Genomic DNA, 18,383 nt, shown 5'->3' on the forward strand with positions numbered 1-18,383 from the left:
GTGTGTGAACAACAGCAAGTCAGAAAAGAAAATAAAAATCTGAAAATAATTTCATTAACAAAATAAAATAAAACGGGGAAAAAATGAAAACTAACTGAAACTACATTTTATGTTTACACAACTAACTAAAACTAACTATTATTATAGCAAAAATGTATTTTGTTTTAGTCTTAATAATTGAATTAATAAATTTAGTACATGAGCATTTGGGGATGATTTTAAGTATATTTATTTTGATATTTTAACCAGAATAAGGATGTTTGAAAGTGAATCACACATAAGTGACGTCATCTAGAAATCCAGCCAATAGAAAAGCACCTTCGGATGACGTCGCTCTTAGGCGACAATTTTGCATGCTTGACTTTTGGCTCCAATGGCTCAGCCCGCCTGCTTTTTCCTTTAACTCAGCCGAAATGCAATGCTAGGTAAGAAATGTGTTACTTTTTTTAATTTCGCCATGTTGTTTATTGCACACAAGCAATGCACAAAACAAACCTAATACTGAAACGAACTAAAACTTAACTTAAGTTAAGCATTTTTTAAATAACTAAAACTAATAAAAACTAACAGAACCACCCTAAGTACTAATTAAAACTAAATCTAAAAAACAAAACCCAAAACGAAATAAAAACTAACTCAAATAAAAATTCCAAAACTATTATAACCTGGATGTGAGACACTCAGATCTCACCTCTATTTGCCCGGGTAAGTTGTGGCAGACTGAGTCCAACAGTGTCTGTGTAGGCTTGTCTCTGCACATCAACACCAGCTCCAGGTCCATGTCACCTTTTATGAGGAGGCCTTTCGCAACCAACCCGATTCTCATCACTCCGCACAGCACTCTACCACTGCTGGACTCCCTTGAAGAAAGTTAGATTGTGATATGATTAGCACTCCTTTCTGAAATCAGACACTCAGCAGGCGACGTCAGGCCTACCTGTAGCCGTCACCGGACCCCTCCGCTTTTTCGGCAGGCTCCTCGTCCTCCGTGCTGTCTGGCGCTTGGCTGTCAAGTTGGCCGAGTGCCTCCGAGCTCGCCTGATCCAGCCAGTCTGAGACGTGTTTGAGGGCGCACTCCACGTTGGATACCAGCGTCTGAACCGCCTCCAAGTCGTGAGAAGACGGGTAGATGGTGGAGTGCTTCGCCATGACGTGACGGTCGTCATTGCTGAAGGAACGGAAGGACCTCTGAAAGGGAAATATGTTGACAGCCGTTAAAGAAATGCAACTCCAAGTGAATGGTGGATGTGATTGCGACAGCTTTAATTCAGTAGTGCACAAGCAACAACAACAAAACATTTGACTCTGCAGCACAAGTCCTAATTCTATCACAACATTTAATTTAGTTTTGTTTTAGGGATCAAACTCAAAAGTAGAGATGGTCGGTGGCAGATTAAAGCTTTGTAGTTAATTTCCGTCAATAGAATACTATAAACCAGGGCTCAGCAACCTTTATTGTCAAAAGAGCCATTTTAGGTCAAATAAATAACAAAACATTTGAAGATTGTGATGAAGGAAATAATTTAATAGTCTAATGTACTGAGGGATCAAGAGCTAATTAAAGCTGCACCACAAGAGAAAAATATGAGGGTAGCATCCAATACGTAGCCATTCATTTTCTTCTACCTTTTGTCTTTTGATTTTGGATAAATAAATAAAAATCATACATTTTAAGACTTCTCCTTTCTGTCAAATTCCTGACATGTTTGGCAGTTTTTGGACATATGGTCATTTCCTGCTTCTCTTTCTGGACATTTTATGGCTATTGACTATTTTCCTGCTTTTTTTGCAATCAATTTTCTGACATTTGGGGCAATTTTCTGGATATTTTATGGTAATTTTTTAGATTTCTTCTTTTTTTGGGGGACATTTTATAGTTCATTTTGAAAGTTTTCTTTTCTGCTTTAAAAAAAATAAATTTTCTGATTTTTTTGGGGGCAATTCAAAAGACATTTTATGGTAATTTTCTGCCTTCTGGTCATTTTCTGCCTCTCTTTCTGTTGGCTATTTTTCAACCTTTTTTGCTATAAATTTTCTGACATTTTTGGCAATTTTCTGGATATTTTATGGTAATTTTCGGCATTTCTTATTTTGTTTTTGGACATTTTTTGGTTACTTTTCTGCTTTTCATTTTTAGCAATTTGATTGACATTTATAGTAATTTTCTGCTTTTCCTCTTCCTTTTATTGACATTTTTTAAAGTAATTTTTAAAACATTTTTATTTAACTTTCATTTCTCTTTGTGAAAATGTGGACTGTCATTTTTGACTATTTAATTATTATTATTATTATTATTATTATTATCTAAATCAATTTGTTTAAAGAATATGTTAAACAAAATAATTTCTAAAATTTTATTTTTATTTTTTTAAGAGATCCAAAGGGAGCCACAGGAGAGGGACTAAAGGGCCACATGTGGCTCCAGAGCGGCAGGTTGCAGACCCCTGCTATAAACCAACATTAGTCCTAGAAAAGTGAAATACGACAACTTGTTGCAGCAGCCAAGTGCACAGTACCAGCAAATAAAAATAATAATAATAATTAGGGCCCAACCGTTATGGATTTTTATTTTGGGTAAAATCAGTCAATTAGTCAACAGATTAACCAGCCAATTATTTTACAACATAAATTAATACAATTATTAATTATTGGGCCCTTAACACTTACAACAATAAAAATATGAATTGCAGGCAAAATTATATTTACTTCCTGCCCACACCTACTGAACAGTGTTTACTGTTTCATGACAAAGTAAAATTATATATGCATTTAATCAGCAAAACTCTGACCGATTATTGGATTTTTTTTCCAAAAGGCCTAAAATCGACAGACAAGAACATGCGTGACAGTAGAAAAGGCTTCATATAAATGATCGTTTCGTGATTTTTGACCTGCACTGCAATCAATAGCAATTTGACAACTTCCAAGGTTTATGTGGTATGTCATGACAACACCATCAGCCGTCTTCAGCCTGTCATGTGCAGCGGCATTAAAGCAGGCACTCGGATGTGGCGATTAAGTGATAACTAATCTAATTTCAGAGTAAAACCGACACAGCGGGGAAGTTAATTTGCTGTGTGGGGAGAGGCTGATGTATGACCCTGTAATCATAATTACACTGCATTATAATCTATTATCTCAACATATGCTGTGATATAGAAGATGCAAATGCTACACTCGAGTAATTGATAGCCCTCCCCCCCCCCAGCATAATAGCACATCATTATTTAATATAAGGTTATATTTAATAACAACTTTATAAACAATATTTACCTTTCACTTAGTAACCTTACTTTTTGTGATGTTCACAGACATCCAGAATTTTTTTGTTTTTTTATATCATATCAGCCACCTCACACTCTGGTGAAGGAAAGTTCATTTTTTATCATTAAGGTTATCGCACTATGCTGGGGAGGAGCCTGAGGTGCGTGGCCCAGTTCTACACAGAAGGGGCTGCTCTCAACAAGCTCCAAAACAGTCCTGCTTATCTCCCAGACACACGCTTCCCTTTATTCTCTGCACTTGTATAAACGCACACACATTACACACACACTCGCTTTCACTAGAGTGCGCGAGATAAAGCCATTAACAGAATAGAGGATGAGGACTGCACAATAAGCGAAGCCACCCAGCCTATTTGGATGCGAATGGAGAGTGTGACACAATCATTTGGCAAAGTCTAATTCCTGGATTCCTCAATTCGGTTTCGACAAATCTTTGTCAAAGTAGGAAAGACAAGGAGTCTAATTTGAGATTACCGTACAACCTAGACTAAAATAAGGATGGTCAAATTTGGAATTTCCCCACATTTTTCGACCTAATTTCATCAAGCATTGAAGATCCTGCAGATGTGTTTTGCTGTAGTTGGTTGTTACCGGAGCAACTGTGATGTCATTTTCACACGACAGCAAGTGACAAAATGGCCGCCTTCTGATAATTATACAAACTGCTGGATTATTAACGCAATATTAACCAATATACTATATTTAGACTAGTGGGGCTGCCTAGAAAATATTATTGTCAAGATTTATTTTTTCTTACTTCCTAATCTATTAATTAGAAGGCATTTCAGTCATAAATGGTCAAATAAAAAGCTTATTGTAAATTTATTTTGGGGAAAAAAATACCATATCACAGCTTTAACGTGTGGTAGTGTTTTATTAACTCATTCACTGCCATTGACGGCTTTTGTTAAGAGTATGAAAACCTAGAGAAAAAATATTGTACATTTCGAACAGATATAAAATTTGTGATTAATCGTGAGTTAACTGGTGAAGTCAAGCGATTAATTACGCCCCTAATTTTTAATCATCTTTTCTTTTATCTTTTTTTTTTTAATAAAAGATGATTAAAAAATTAATCACATCACTTCACTCACGATTAATCACAAATTTTATATCTGTTCTTAATGTACAATAAAAATAATCTAGGTTTTCTTACTCTTGTTAACAAAAGCAGAAAAAAAAGCGTTAAACTAATAGAAGTAGTTCAAATGGATTTATGGCAGTGAATGAGTTAATGTAACATATACAGTAAACAATAATATATTAATAATGTAATATGTTGCGTAAACAATGCTTGTATAGTTAATGAAGGCTTTAAGAGAGCATTGTTGTTGCACTGAATTATTCCAATTATAATTAATCCCAAAGGGGAATTTGTTTTTAAATCCAATTTTAACTGTATAATAAATGTGTGCAATATCAGCATGAATCACTAAGACACTTGGAGGGTCATTTTCAGGCAATCACTACCTTTGTGGACCTTGAAATACTGTTTTCAATATTTTATTGTTGTCAAAAATGATTTAGCCATCCCCTCCTTAAGTGCATGCTGACAAAAGCAGGAGGACGCAAGAATAAGAAAAAAATCAATACCTTTACCGATTGCATAAGCAAAATTTTCTTGCATTGGGTTCAACACAAGCATTTCTATCGTGCTTTTATGCCACGCATTATTTATTTATTATTTGATGTATTTCTTTTTACATGAGGTCATCCTTCACGTGCGTGCACAAATCGCGTGAGCGGTTTATGCTTGTGAGTGTGCGCATCGCTTCAGAAGTGTTTAACAAACCAACAGCCACAAATTTAATGAGCCCGCTCTAATGGGGGTTTCTGTGGCAATAAAGCACTTTGTGAGCTCGTGTCTGTGTGTGTGTCTGCTTGACCGTGGGGGAGGTGAGGCTCAGCTGCTCCTATCGCCATGTAAATTAGAGTAGTTATGAGAGATCGGAGACAGGAATCGGCCACCCTTAAAGACAACTCGGGAGGCGGCACCGTGAGAAGGAGCTACGTGGGGGTTTTGGTGGAAAGGTTGGATGTCAAGGTAACGTTAAAAACAAGCAATTTAATCAACTCCTGTGTGATGAAGCACTCGCGAGCGCTCTCATGACCTCTTCGCATCCTCAGCTAGTAAAAAGGTCTTGTATGGCATCAGTAAAGCTCATACACACAAGGATACACACTCAATCTTGGAGGTGCTGATGTGCCCGTCCTTGAACCCACCTTGATTAGCACACAAATGGAAGCCCGGTCACGCAATATGCTCGCCTACTTTGAAGAGCTTGTTATTACACGCATACCGACAACTGGGCCAAATTGGAGCCGTTTCTCTCCCTTGCCATCTAAGTCAGCAAACACCTGATCTCAATTGTCTCCAAGAGATCATCCTCAGCAATTGCTGTTCGTACTTAACGTGCTTTGACGACAACCAAGAATCATAAATGTTTAACCTGTGCAATTTTTACATATACAACAGTTAGTTCCAATCAAGCAAAAGAGTCATTCCATGAGTCTGCTTACACAACCAAAAAGTACACAGTTGTTGAGACTTGACATGCAGTGGACTAATTGTCAAAGTCCTTCCATTTAACTCATTCACTCGCAGCCATTTCCACTGAAGCAACCCCCTTCGCTCCCGGCTATTTTACTGGATTTTGACTGATTTTGCAAGGCCCAAAAATATTGTGCTCTATTGCTATAAAAACACAGAACCTACCAAAAGAAAGATTACCGTCTCTTCTTTCATTAGGAAGAAAAAGTATATTTGTTTCTGTTTCTGTTTTGAAGCAATTAGCCTATTTTCCAAGTAAGAGTAGTGCGCACATGCTGATTTTTGCTTACCAGAAGGGTCGCACACATTTTAAAAAGATGCTACAAACCGGTACGTGCGTATCCCGCTTTAGGCAAAATAATCAATATGAATTATTTATAACGAAATGAGGCTGAATCCTCAAAGAATTACAATAAATTGATTCATGATAACTTAAAATTAAAGGACCATTTTCCGATCTCAGACAAATGCAAGAACCGTGATCCACATAAAACTGTGACCTGTATAGTGTGCCACAAAAATGGTGGCTTACACTATAATTCAATGCATTCCCCTGGTGGGACCCAATGATTAACATCACTAAAGCAAGGTGCAAGGTTATCAGTCAGAAACAAGGTCGCCGCAATACTAACGAGATTGTTTGTAAAAACGTTGACATCTCGTTTACAAAACTTTCAATGACAGTTTTTAGATCGGTCTTTCATTACCAACTGATTTCGAGTAAACAGCCCTGCTTATTTGCTCTTGTAAAAGTAATGCCTAAGATCAAAGGGAGCTATATCCTGTAATTATATCAGTCTGCATTACAGAGAATGGATAACATTGTAAAAGGCTCGGTGGAAAAAGTGGTGTCCCACGGTTACCACATGTTTGCATATACAGCTTCCAGCTGTCTGCCAAACACCAACACATGTGGCACACTGTGCTTTCTTTTTTATATAGACAACACGTTCACATGTTTTTCTAACATAGTGCTATTAGACCACTGACACTTCACAATCACCCTCCATTTCACTTTACGCTGAGGCTCACTTGTTTGTGTTACATAACCACATGACATGCATTTTCAACCCAATTTCATTCAAACATGCATTAGTAAGTTCCACGTCATCAATAAAATTGTCAGTGATCAACAGTCAATTGATTTTCATTTCTGTTGTTTTGTTTGTAGGGGATATGTTAAGCAAATGTCTCATCATCCCTTGTATTAAGACCACTTGTGTTTATAAGTAGGCAAGATCTCTTGTCTGCACTTACCTTTAATAAGTCATGTGCCTCGAGTGCTCATATAAGAGGCTGCGGTGAACAAACAATTAAAGCTGGGGCAGAAAAGCGGAAGGGGGAAAGCTGACGAGTGAGAAAAGCTTCCCAAAAGAAAAAGCTAATTAACGCGACTGACCAGAGCTGAGCGGATGACAAAGGAGATGGACACCATGAATTTTAATATTTGGTGTAGTTTGCGGTGAAAAACAAAAGGCTTGTTGTGATGGGGTTGACAGGCCCTATAAAACGAGGATTTCAGCATAAGAGGCATTACGTGAAAGTAGAAAGAGCTAAAACTTCAAAAGCCCTCATCAAAATGGGATAAAAAAAAAACAACAATTCCGTAGCTGCTTTGTAGCATTCAGCAGCTGAAGGGAGATCGCATTAAAAATTAATTCCGTGCACTCTGTGGCAGGCCGATCTGCTGCACTCCATGCTGGCCGCTTTTACCGTGCTTTTCTTTTTCATCGTCTTTCCAATTACCACACGTGCGTTGTCACACACCTGCACTCGTGCATGAGAAATAAGTAAGCATTAATTGACAACGGGCAGTCCAAGTCCTACTGCATTTGAGATAAAAAATAGAACACCTGGGCTAAATTGAGAAATTAAAAGCAACAGATCGATTCCATTTCACCCTCTGCAAAATCTCCAGGCGAGGCTATTTTAGGAATGCTTTTATCTTGGAAGCTTAAAGTCAAGGATTCATGTTTTTGTGTGTGGCGAGAATGAAACGATTTGTGCCTAAATTCAAACAAAGGCACCACTAAACGCTCATCCTCCTCGTTTTCTAATCAGTTAATTACTTGCATAATCTAAAATGGGAAAAAATTTACCCAACATGAGCAAATATTTTGAACGCCATACGCAATTAAATACTCTAATGGAGGTAGTTATGTTTATTGCTCAAACACAACCTGTGCTACCTTTAACCTGCTGTCAGCTAAAGGCTCATCTGCGGTCAAAATTACTACTGTGATTAATCTGTGTTAATACATGATTAATGCGCTAATTTTTGGTGATTAATTAATTAGTTAACATTTTAACTTTGACAGCACTAATATATTTATAGATGGCTCCAATATGCCGTCATAAAAGGATTACACTTGCATGCTTTAGTTTTTTTTCCTGGCTCAAATTGAGGCAGAGGTGGTATCATCTTGACTATGATGGGTGACTACCGATACCAGGTATCCGTATCTGTGTCAATACCAGTCTTGGGCATTTTATGATCAGGGACAAGAAATTTGAAATGGTAGGAATACAAAGTTTTGAAGAAAAATAATATATTGGGATAGATAATTCTTTCTTTAAAAACATCAATTCATTTATGGGTGCTGAATATTATCTACTAGTGGTATCAGTAGCGGTGACTACTCAAGAGTTGCGTATCAATCGGGAAAAAAGTGGTATCGAACATCCCTAATCCTGACCATGCACTATGACATGCATTTATTCTGTAAATTCAACGGACTCGCTTTCATTTTTTTACAGGGAACATGTAATAATTCCATGTTTCAATAATAAGAATAATAGTTCCAATAAGAATATGACTATCATGTTAAAGCATTCATTCATTCATTATCAGTCACTTAGGCTGGAGGTGGTGAGCAAATAAGGTGGCCGCCTCTGAATTTTGTACACAGGAAAAACCCTGTACTATATGCTTATGGGCGACACAAATTCAAACAGCTACTAAAATTTTTTTTTTAAAAAAGGTAAAAAAAAATCTTAAAAGCATCAATGGTGTGTGCGCACAGGTTCAGGCCGGGTGGTCATTAAAAATAGAAATCTTAGCAAAGTCATTAAGAAAGATGCTTCATGTATCATGCGGTTGAGGTGGTGACAACCTTGCCAAGGTCACTCGTATCATTTACTGCATCCCCATAACTCAGGACTAATCACGGCGCCGTGTTTGCATGTGGCGTGCGCGCGCACACACGTGCGCGTGTGTCTCATTACCCTTGCTAATTTACGACCTCAAGCATGTGCCCTGTTCGACAAAGTCCAAACTCAGCACCTTGGTTGGCGCGTCCGTCTCCATCGCTCTCAATCATCACTTCTCCTTGACCCATCCCCCGCCCCGCCTCTAAGGACTGTACCCTTAAAACCCCTCTTCCACCATCTTTTTTCTTCCTTCCTTGTTTTACCTTTTAATAATTCATCTTCCTCTCTGCTCCCCCCTTAGGGAGAAGCTCCCACTGTCACGGGCCGAGACCATTAATCAATCCCTTGTTTTCTCTCCCTCCATTGCACAACCATGCACTTTTAGTTTGCTTGTGCGATAGATATATCCTAACTTTAACAATGGCACAGTGCAGCAAAGTGTGCATTACCATGCCTATAGGAGGAGTGGTCGTTAGCTTCCTTCCTTCCTTCCTTCCTTCTAACGCCCGCTGTTGAGGTTTGCTGGGCGTGAGGGGGTGGTGCAAAGGCAAGGTTACTGGTCAGGACGCTGTTGTCACGCCGCTCCTCATGTGCTCCTCCGTCACTGTAGCCACCGCCAGATGAGAAGATGCTCCTGAGAAATGACACACTGGTTATTTATTCACTTGAATAATAATCACATTTGTGCAATTAAAAAAATATGGCAACAGAGCTGACAGAATGTGCGCCGTGTGAACACGTAAACTGCACGCACACACATACAGGGGCCTATTCACTTTTCATGAGCTGGCTGGGGATGTAAGCAGGGAACATATGATACAAACATGTACTTGTTCTCGGTCAGTGGCTCACACACTTGAGCTTGAAACGCCGCTCGTAAATTACTACTCTTTTTGACGCTACATAAATAATACTATATAACGAGATATAAACATATTGCAAAATGTCAATATGGCACAAAAAAACGTCTCGTAAGGAGTGTCAATATCACTATGTATCATATTGTTACCTTGTAGACTACAGTAGAGCCGTAGCATCATTCAAACATACTGAAAGAATTTTACGATAACGCACAGGATCATATGAAAAGCAAATCTTGAGATGAATTAGGCTACGTTCACACTGCAGGCAAATGCCAAACAGATCGAATTTTTTGCCCAAATGCGACCTGTATCTGACTTTTTTATGTCTGAACGGCTCAATTCCGATTTTTTCATATCCGACCTGGGTCACTTTCAGATGTGGTCCTAGATCGGATACGTTTCCACGGCTTGGGAGACGTACGTGAATCGGCAAAGTTGTTTCAAGTAACAGTTGTGACTTTATATTTGACTTTAATTTAATCCCACTTGAAACATGAAGTATAAAGATGACATTTGTGTGTGGTAGTGATATTAGCAATTTAGCCACGCAAACGGCTCATTTATTACACGGGGCGATGACGTGACATCATTGTTTTCACAAAATATTATTTCTACCTCCTCCCGCATCACTCCGCTGTAGATATGAGATGGGGAGAAATATAAGCCCCGACAACGGACTTATAAAAGTCCATGGCCCTGACACGCTGGACCATACGTATTCACTTCCGGAAACACAGCGATGTGAGTGACGTTGTATCTTCTTCTGCGCATGCGGGTCACTTTGGGGATGCATTACTTCCACACAGCAGACAGACTGAGGTCGCAGTTTAATAGGTAATGTAAACGCTAACTCCAAAAAATCAGATTTCACCCAAAAATCTGAATTGAGCATTAAGACCTGCAGTGTGAACGTAGCCTTACATTGTTATCTTTTACAATTAAAGGGGTAGTCAACCTTAGACATTTCATGACAATAATATGATACATGTGACATCATTAGTAGAAACATGACATTCGTATGCAGCAAAATCCAACCGTTTTTATCCATCTCAGGGGGGCGGCCATTTTGCCACTTGCTGTCGACTGAAGATTACATCACAGCCCACCTGTTTTCTGAAGCCGAGCCGTGATTGGCTGTTACCTGAGACCTGAGCAACTGTTATGCCATTTTTACTCGACAGCAAGTGGCAAAATGGCCGCCAAGATAATATACAGTACACTTGTATTAATTGTCATAATGTAGCCAAAGGGAAGAATAACATGTAATATATTGTATATATGTGACTTTATGGCTCTCTACTGTATTTCATGATATTAAAAAGTAATTCAATTAAGCAAGCTGTGCCAAAGCAAAGTAAACCTAACACGATAAAAGCAGAGGCCAGCTGAGGCAAACACATGCCCAAACGTTTCCACCCGCTCCGTAATAGGCCGACAGTTCATCAGAGACGTGAGTGGGATCACACTGGAAACAATACGAGTATATCACTGTGTTTCAAAATGAAGGCTCTCAAGGTTTGAAAGCCAAAGCGGTTGCCCAATGAGTTGAAATGGAATAGATTCATCAACAAAAGCTTTCCTGCAGCGCTTGAGTGGCTGCTTTATACGAGAGGACAAAAGACAAATTACAATACAGTAGTGGCTTATTTCTTCATGAAAAGCATCATGAAATGCATTTGATTGTGTTTTCACGATAATTTTTTATATTGCATTCCGACATATGTACAAATTGTGGAATAGGATGCCAGTTATAGCAACCACTAATAGACAGCATTATTCTACTCAATACAGCCCAGGCATGGAAACAGGAGTTAAGAACTTCAGAGTAATATACTACAGAAAAATATCAATGTTATACAACGTATCCTGTTCGGGGTAAACTTAAAATAGAAACTGACATTAGAGCCTCCCTGTGCATAATTTAACACGGCTTCTTTTTGCTACAAAATCCTGCGTTCTATGTGGATGCAGACCAAGAGAAACGCACACCCAATGGGACTGAATGATTATTAGGAAAAAGAAACCGTGTGGATGCATTGAGCAGCTAAACAAGAAAGAAAGAAGGGCACATTTGATAATGAACACGAACAGGAGAAGGGAAGCGTTTAAAAGGGAGGCCAATTGGAAAAAGGGTACAGAGGGGAACCATAAACAAGAGTGCCTCGCTCCTTATTTTCTCCCCGGCAGCCATCGGTCTCTATGCTTCGAGCCACTGGCCTGCAACGCCGACAATTAGCTCCTCAACACACCTGGCAGCGACAGTCTGTGCACTTGTGATTTGCCTGTTACACTGACACAGCCAACTAGAGGAAGTCGAGGGGGGGGGGGGGGGGGTTAACATGTCTTCCAACATGGCTTGGCCTATGAACATTGTATGTACATGGTTTGAGTGCAGGTTACATAAACAACCTGCCAAGATGCCTTGGATGTGGGCATCATTTTTTTCATAGCAGCTGGAATTCCCAAAGAAGGTTTTAAGTGAGAGTTGGAAAGGAACCTTAATATCTAAATCACATAAAACTTTTGTTGAAATTTGACAAAAAATACACCTCACCTCATACATAAACGCAGGTTTAACTTTTGAATAATGCAAATTAACTTTACAAGTGATTTGTTTATTTTTCTTTGGCCTTTTGTGTTTTTTTTGTGTGTGTTTTTTTGGGATGGGAGATGTGCAGTGAACAAAAACGTTTTTTTTTTATATCAAATCAATTTTCCTTTTCGAGCCTGATATCTATTCATAAAACCATGAACCTATTTTAAGACTTCTTTTCCCCATAAATTTATAGGAAAATAAAGGTTTTTTTTGTATTTTACTGTTTTCTTGACATTTACTGCTCACGTGAATTTAAAAGCATTTTTTGTAATTTAGGATAATTCAGAATCTTTTAAAATTATATTTATAATTATCCATCCATTTTCTTAACCGCTTGTTCTCACAAGGGTCGCGGGGGGGGGCGCTGGGCAGTAGGCGGGGTACACCCTGAACTGGTTGCTAGCCCATCGCAGGGCACACAGAGACGAACAACCAACCACCCTCACAATCACGCCTATGGACAATTTGGAGTGTTCAATGAACCTGCCATGCATACCCAGAGAAAACCTACGCAAGCACGGGAAGAACATGCAAACTCCACTCAGGAAGGCCGAAGCCCGGACTCGATCTCACGTCCTCTGCACTGGGAGGCGGACGTGCTAACCAGTCAACCACCGCGCCGCCCATATTTATAATTATTGAATTAGAATTAGGAAAATATTATTATTTATCAATATTAAGTGATCATAACACTAAATCATTTAACCAGTTACATCCTCCACAAAATGTAATTTAGAATTTAATGTTTGTGGAGTTTCTATCATGTCCTTGATAGTTAAGAAGACTTGATGTTCCATAATTAATCAATATTGGATTGAATTGAAGTGAATCAAATCGGAAAAAATAAAAATCTAACTGAACTCTTGTAATTCGAAATCGAATCGATTAAGGAAATTAGAATAGATACCCAGTCCTACAATAAACTGGCAATAATAGGGGAAGAACCATGTCCGGTTATCTGTTTTATTTGTAATAAATAAATAATAATAATTCATGAAAATGTCCGTTATTCCTTGCGTAACAAACGGAAGATTGAGAGCACTGCGTTACCACAACTGGTAGACAGTGGACTCCTCCCAAGTCAATCGTGATGGGTGTATGGAAATAAAAAAGGCAGGTTTTGTGTGTTTGTGTTATTATTGTTATATATTTTTAGAAATCATATTTTTTTTTAAGAAAAAAAGTAGGTAAGCATTTTACATACCTAAACATTCAGATAAGGTTCTGAGTAAGCATTTTACATACCTAAACATTCAGATAAGGTTCTGAGCTGTATCAGAGGCAGCGGGCACAGAACTTCAGCTCACTGCGGGTTCAACCCTCGCTTGCCCCATAGAAAAACAAAGGTCGATGGCAAGAAAGGTTAGGCTTACAACATTATGTCATTATTTATTGATTTGTCAAGAAAGACACCAAAAAGAGCGTTTTTTTGTTAAAGGATTATTTTCTACCCATACAGTGAAGGCGTACATTACAATTTATAATGCGTGGCATCCTTATGAAAACTGAGTTAATTACATATAAAGGGCTGAACACAATCATCGTCCAACCGGTACACATTCTCCCCTTCCACTTTCTTTTTCACACCTCCTCACTCATCATGAGGGTGTTTGTATGTTTTTTCTCAAGAGAAGGGGCAAAAGCCCCCAGTCATTAACCCTAGCAACAGGACATGTATGCACACATGATGTTCACATGGGACAAACAAAGCCATTTTCCTAAGCACCACCATCACTGCTACAATTTGCTTCGGTTGGAATGTATTTCTGAGGGGGAGTTTGCTCACCTCCCAAAAGTTGGTCATTAAATCCTGTTTTCCCTACAGGGATGAAAGGAATCAGGTGGAGAATGAGGGGAGGGACTGGAAGTGATTTAAAGATGAAGGATAGATAGAATTGCTGATATGGCTCTGAGCAGCAATTTACACCTTTCTCTTCTGATAACCATCAAAAGGGATGAGATCTTGAAGAGACAGGGAGGAGGGGGACGCAAAGGATGGAAGCCATGGTGAGTGTTAATTAGTGGTGGCGGAACTTTTGAGAATTGATTTCCTTATGGAAGGGTTTACATTGCCATATTTCAGATTGTATAGAATAGATTAAATTCCGCCGACTGTTCAACTACAGCCCCTTTTGCACTATGAAGGACCAAAACTGCCAAAATTAACAATAAATAAACAAATAAATAAATACATAAATAAAAGTGAAAATAAAAACGGATATAAGAAATAATACCAAAAAATTTATATAAATGGAAATAAGAAACAAATTAAAAGTACAAATAAATACAAAAGAAAATATGGAAATAAATATATAAATAAAATTAAATATCTGCTCTTACATTTATTTATTTCGTGCTGTCAGCACTAAATGATATTCAAATGAGGGGCGGTCCCAAGCGCGCCTTGGGTTGGACTCTGCCATTGCAAACTGCCCTTCAATGGTCGAGTGAGTAGGTTGACGAACAAGGAAGTCTCGCCGGCTTGCATAAAGAGCTCCAGCAACGGACAACTATCTTGTCCACTGTCACCACAACTTCTTTGATTTCTCAGTTGTGGATTTTTGTATTTATTTTTTACTTTTATTTACTGGTATATATAGATATATGTATTTTCATTTATATTTATTTTTGTATTACATTTTTGAATTATATTTTTTATATCCGTTTTTTATTTATTTATTTTGCCAGTTTTAGTCCTCCATATTGCACTACCCTTTTTTTTCCAGTGTTGCTAATTTAGAAAACTATTTGAGGTTCAAACAGTAAATCCATCCTCCCGGGTTGCATTTTTAACCAATACAAGTTCTCTATTCATCAGGTTTTAGGTAGGTAAACAAAGTGTAAATTTATATTAGTACTGGCCAGTTTGTGTGGATCCTGGTTTACTGGCACTGTGATATTTGCATCTGGATAAACACGTGCAAGTGTGTGGTAATGAGTTGGACAAACACACATTGGAACACACGGATAATGAAACTCTCGGGAGCAGGTGGCGTGCTCAACAAACTCAATTGATGCAGGATCACGTTTCCAGTCGGTCCTGTCTTACTGCGCCTGAAAACACGTGCCAGTAAAGGAAAATGTGTTTGCTCAGCTTTGTTGTCCTGGAGTGAGACAGGAGGGCAAGACAGAGAGACGGGTAGACAGAAATGGCAGTGAAACAACACTACCTGACAGGCAGCTCTCCATTAGACTCATCCCGAAGGTAGACTTCAAGCGAACCTGACCCATTTCCTGCATAATCTGTACATTTCTACACATCCTTTTAGAGTAAGGAAAGGGCAGGAGTACCGTGTGGCAATGGAATGGGATATGAGCAAGAGTAAAAAGGTTTTGCGGTACCACCCTCCTAAGTGCAGCCAATAGTGGAGTGGAGATATAATGTTAGTATTCTGTCTATTTAGCGTAGCATTATGTAAACATGTCATTGCTGTATTATTACAACCTTGTGAATCTATTTGAAAATGTACTAGCTCAGCAACTAAAATAGGATTTCTTGTTTTAATAACACTACTTTTGGGCAACCAGAACTGTCCTTCAAACATTTGTTTTTCCGAAAAATTATTCTAAAGATGAACAAAGACTGTCAACGAGGGTGGAGAATACAAGAGCCAAGATTTATTTTCGCTAAAAATCACATTTACCAATAAACAATTTGTTGATTTCAGAAAATGTACAGATTATATTGTGAGCTTTGTAGAAATGTCTGAAAATGTCATGTAATTTTACTTTAGCACACATTGTTGCAAAAGAAAAGTGGCATAAATATAAGTTTTGTACATTTGCTTATCATTGGGATCAGAGATGGCAAATCCAGGTCCAGAAAGTAAAAACCCTGCCACAGTTTGGATTTAGCCCCTCGTGCTAGCTAGCTAGCCCCCTAGCAGGTAAACGAGCACCCGGTGAGCTAGCACGGGAACTAGCTAGCTAGCTCCTCTAGCTAGCTAGCTAGCACAAGGGGCTAAAGCCAAACTGCGGTTTTTACTTTCTGGACCAGGATTTGCCACCTCTACCTATTATTAGGTTATTTTGATGAACATTTTAATTTAACCAGCACAACTACCGGGAGGGATACAGTGATCCTTTTTTAGCCCGTGTGCCTTTCTGGTAGACTTTCAGATCATTACAGTGCCAAAATACGCACACAAGAAATACTAGTTGCAGCCATTGTTACTCTCCCATGATGTGATATAGCTCAGCCAATCGAATTGTTTCTTAGAGCAGCTTTGTGATTGACGCTGATTACTGGGAGCACAAAATATTTGTGAGTGAATTTGCAGACTACACATTAAGAAGACGCTTTCCTCAAGTGGACCTCCTGATGCATATTGGATATTTCATGAGTATGCGCAAATTATTTTCATTTTTCCAAACTTTTCTGCCTTGACAGGGTCCAAATGCAAAGAAAATCAATAAGAGCATATTAGTGGCCACTGTGGGTATTTGAGGAATAACACTGTCACCATGCATATGTTTTATTTATTTTAGCATTCGCACACTGTAACTCACTCTTGACTGGGTCCAGCTGCAGGCCAAGAGAGGTCAGTGAGTATTGATGAGTTAGCAAAAAGAAACTGCTGATGTCGCTTTAGGGGGGGGAATAGATAACATTGATGGAGGAGTGTAACTCTGTCCCTTGATTATTGAAACGGAGATGGTGCGCATGTGTGCATGCAGATATCCTGCTGAGAGTGGATCATAACCAGAGAGACTTGGCAACACCCACCCAGTCATACATCCATCCATCCGTCCGTCCGTCCGTCCGTCCGTCCGTCCATCTGCCTGTCAAGCCATGCCTCCATCCATCATCAGGGTAAACACTCACGACTCCATGTGTGCATTTAACAAACACAAAAAGAGCATACAAAAGTATAGCTAGACTACTACAGTTGCACACATGCGCACTGCGAGGCTCCTGCTGTGTTGATTTCAGCAGGAACAGATGGTATTACCCGAGCTGCCAGGGCCCCCGCATCCTATAGTCTATAGTGCGAATGTATAGCGGTGTGTTTACTTGCAATCGTGGGAATCCTTACAATCTATTGGATTTCTACAAATGATAAACATATTTTTGAAGTTGTTCGTAAACACAGTGCTGCAATATCATATCCAAGTGGTCTTTGGACTAGTTCTCTGATCCATTGACACTTAGTAGCTTAATCCTGCTTGAAAGGCTTTTCACTGCTAAGCTTGTGTTTGCCAAAACACAAAGCTGTCCACGCCCCCAAACCTGGCTGTGCATGTCGAACTGTTTTTGTGTGTGTGTGTGTGTGTGTGTGTGTATGAGTTTTCTTTCTTAAACAAAGACCCTCAAATGAGCAAGCCGGGCTGTTGTATACTCACAAAAAGAGGAACACAAACTATGTGTACGACAACTGTAGTCAGACATATTTTAGATGACCATTAACCTCAACCTCAACATCAAGAGATTCTCAATTGGCCTCACCTGAGAGCAATTTCCTAATAGTCATGAAGTGCTGACCCACTTTTAAAGAGCCGTGGTTACCCCCTCCCCCAAACGTGACCATGTTGATTTCAGAGCATTTTCACAGAACATGTATTTATGTAGAACTAAAACATCTATAGATACCCTTTCTATTTGACTTGTTTTAACATCCATCCATTTTCAATTAAGAGCACGAGTGAGCTGGAGCACTTCCCAGCTGACTTTGGTGCGAGGCTGGATACACATTGCACTGGTCACCAGCCATTCGCAGGATATAAATAACAGGCATTCACACTCACATTTACACCTGCAGACAGTTTAGAGTCTTCACATAACATGCATGTTTTTGGAATGTAGGGTAAGGCTGAAGTACACGGAGAAAGCCCACGGAAGCAAACGTCAGAATTGCAAAGCAGATGTGCTAACCACTCATCCACAGCTGCCTCGTATTAAAATGTGTACATTAAAATAAATTAAGTAAAATATCACGATT

General features: G+C 39.0%; 1 protein-coding gene across 5 annotated transcripts in view; it reads right to left on the bottom strand.

The window, feature by feature from the left end:
* Positions 1 to 18,383, bottom strand: part of strbp (spermatid perinuclear RNA binding protein) — an 89,059-nt gene that overhangs the window by 32,198 nt on the left and 38,478 nt on the right. For all 5 annotated transcript variants that reach the window (XM_086096533.1, XM_086096535.1, XM_086096532.1 and 2 more), the window contains 3 exons: positions 9,435 to 9,619; positions 938 to 1,188; positions 692 to 860 (listed from right to left, as the gene is read on the bottom strand). In XM_086096533.1, the coding sequence (XP_085952659.1) occupies positions 692 to 860; positions 938 to 1,188; positions 9,435 to 9,437 (423 nt within the window). In that variant the 5' untranslated portion in view covers positions 9,438 to 9,619. The remainder of the gene's footprint in view (positions 1 to 691; positions 861 to 937; positions 1,189 to 9,434; positions 9,620 to 18,383) is intronic.

The sequence above is a fragment of the Leptonotus elevatus genome, chromosome 15, assembly GCF_054856555.1.
Source record: "Leptonotus elevatus isolate MCC_2025b chromosome 15, RoL_Lele_1.0, whole genome shotgun sequence".
NCBI lineage: Eukaryota > Metazoa > Chordata > Actinopteri > Syngnathiformes > Syngnathidae > Leptonotus > Leptonotus elevatus.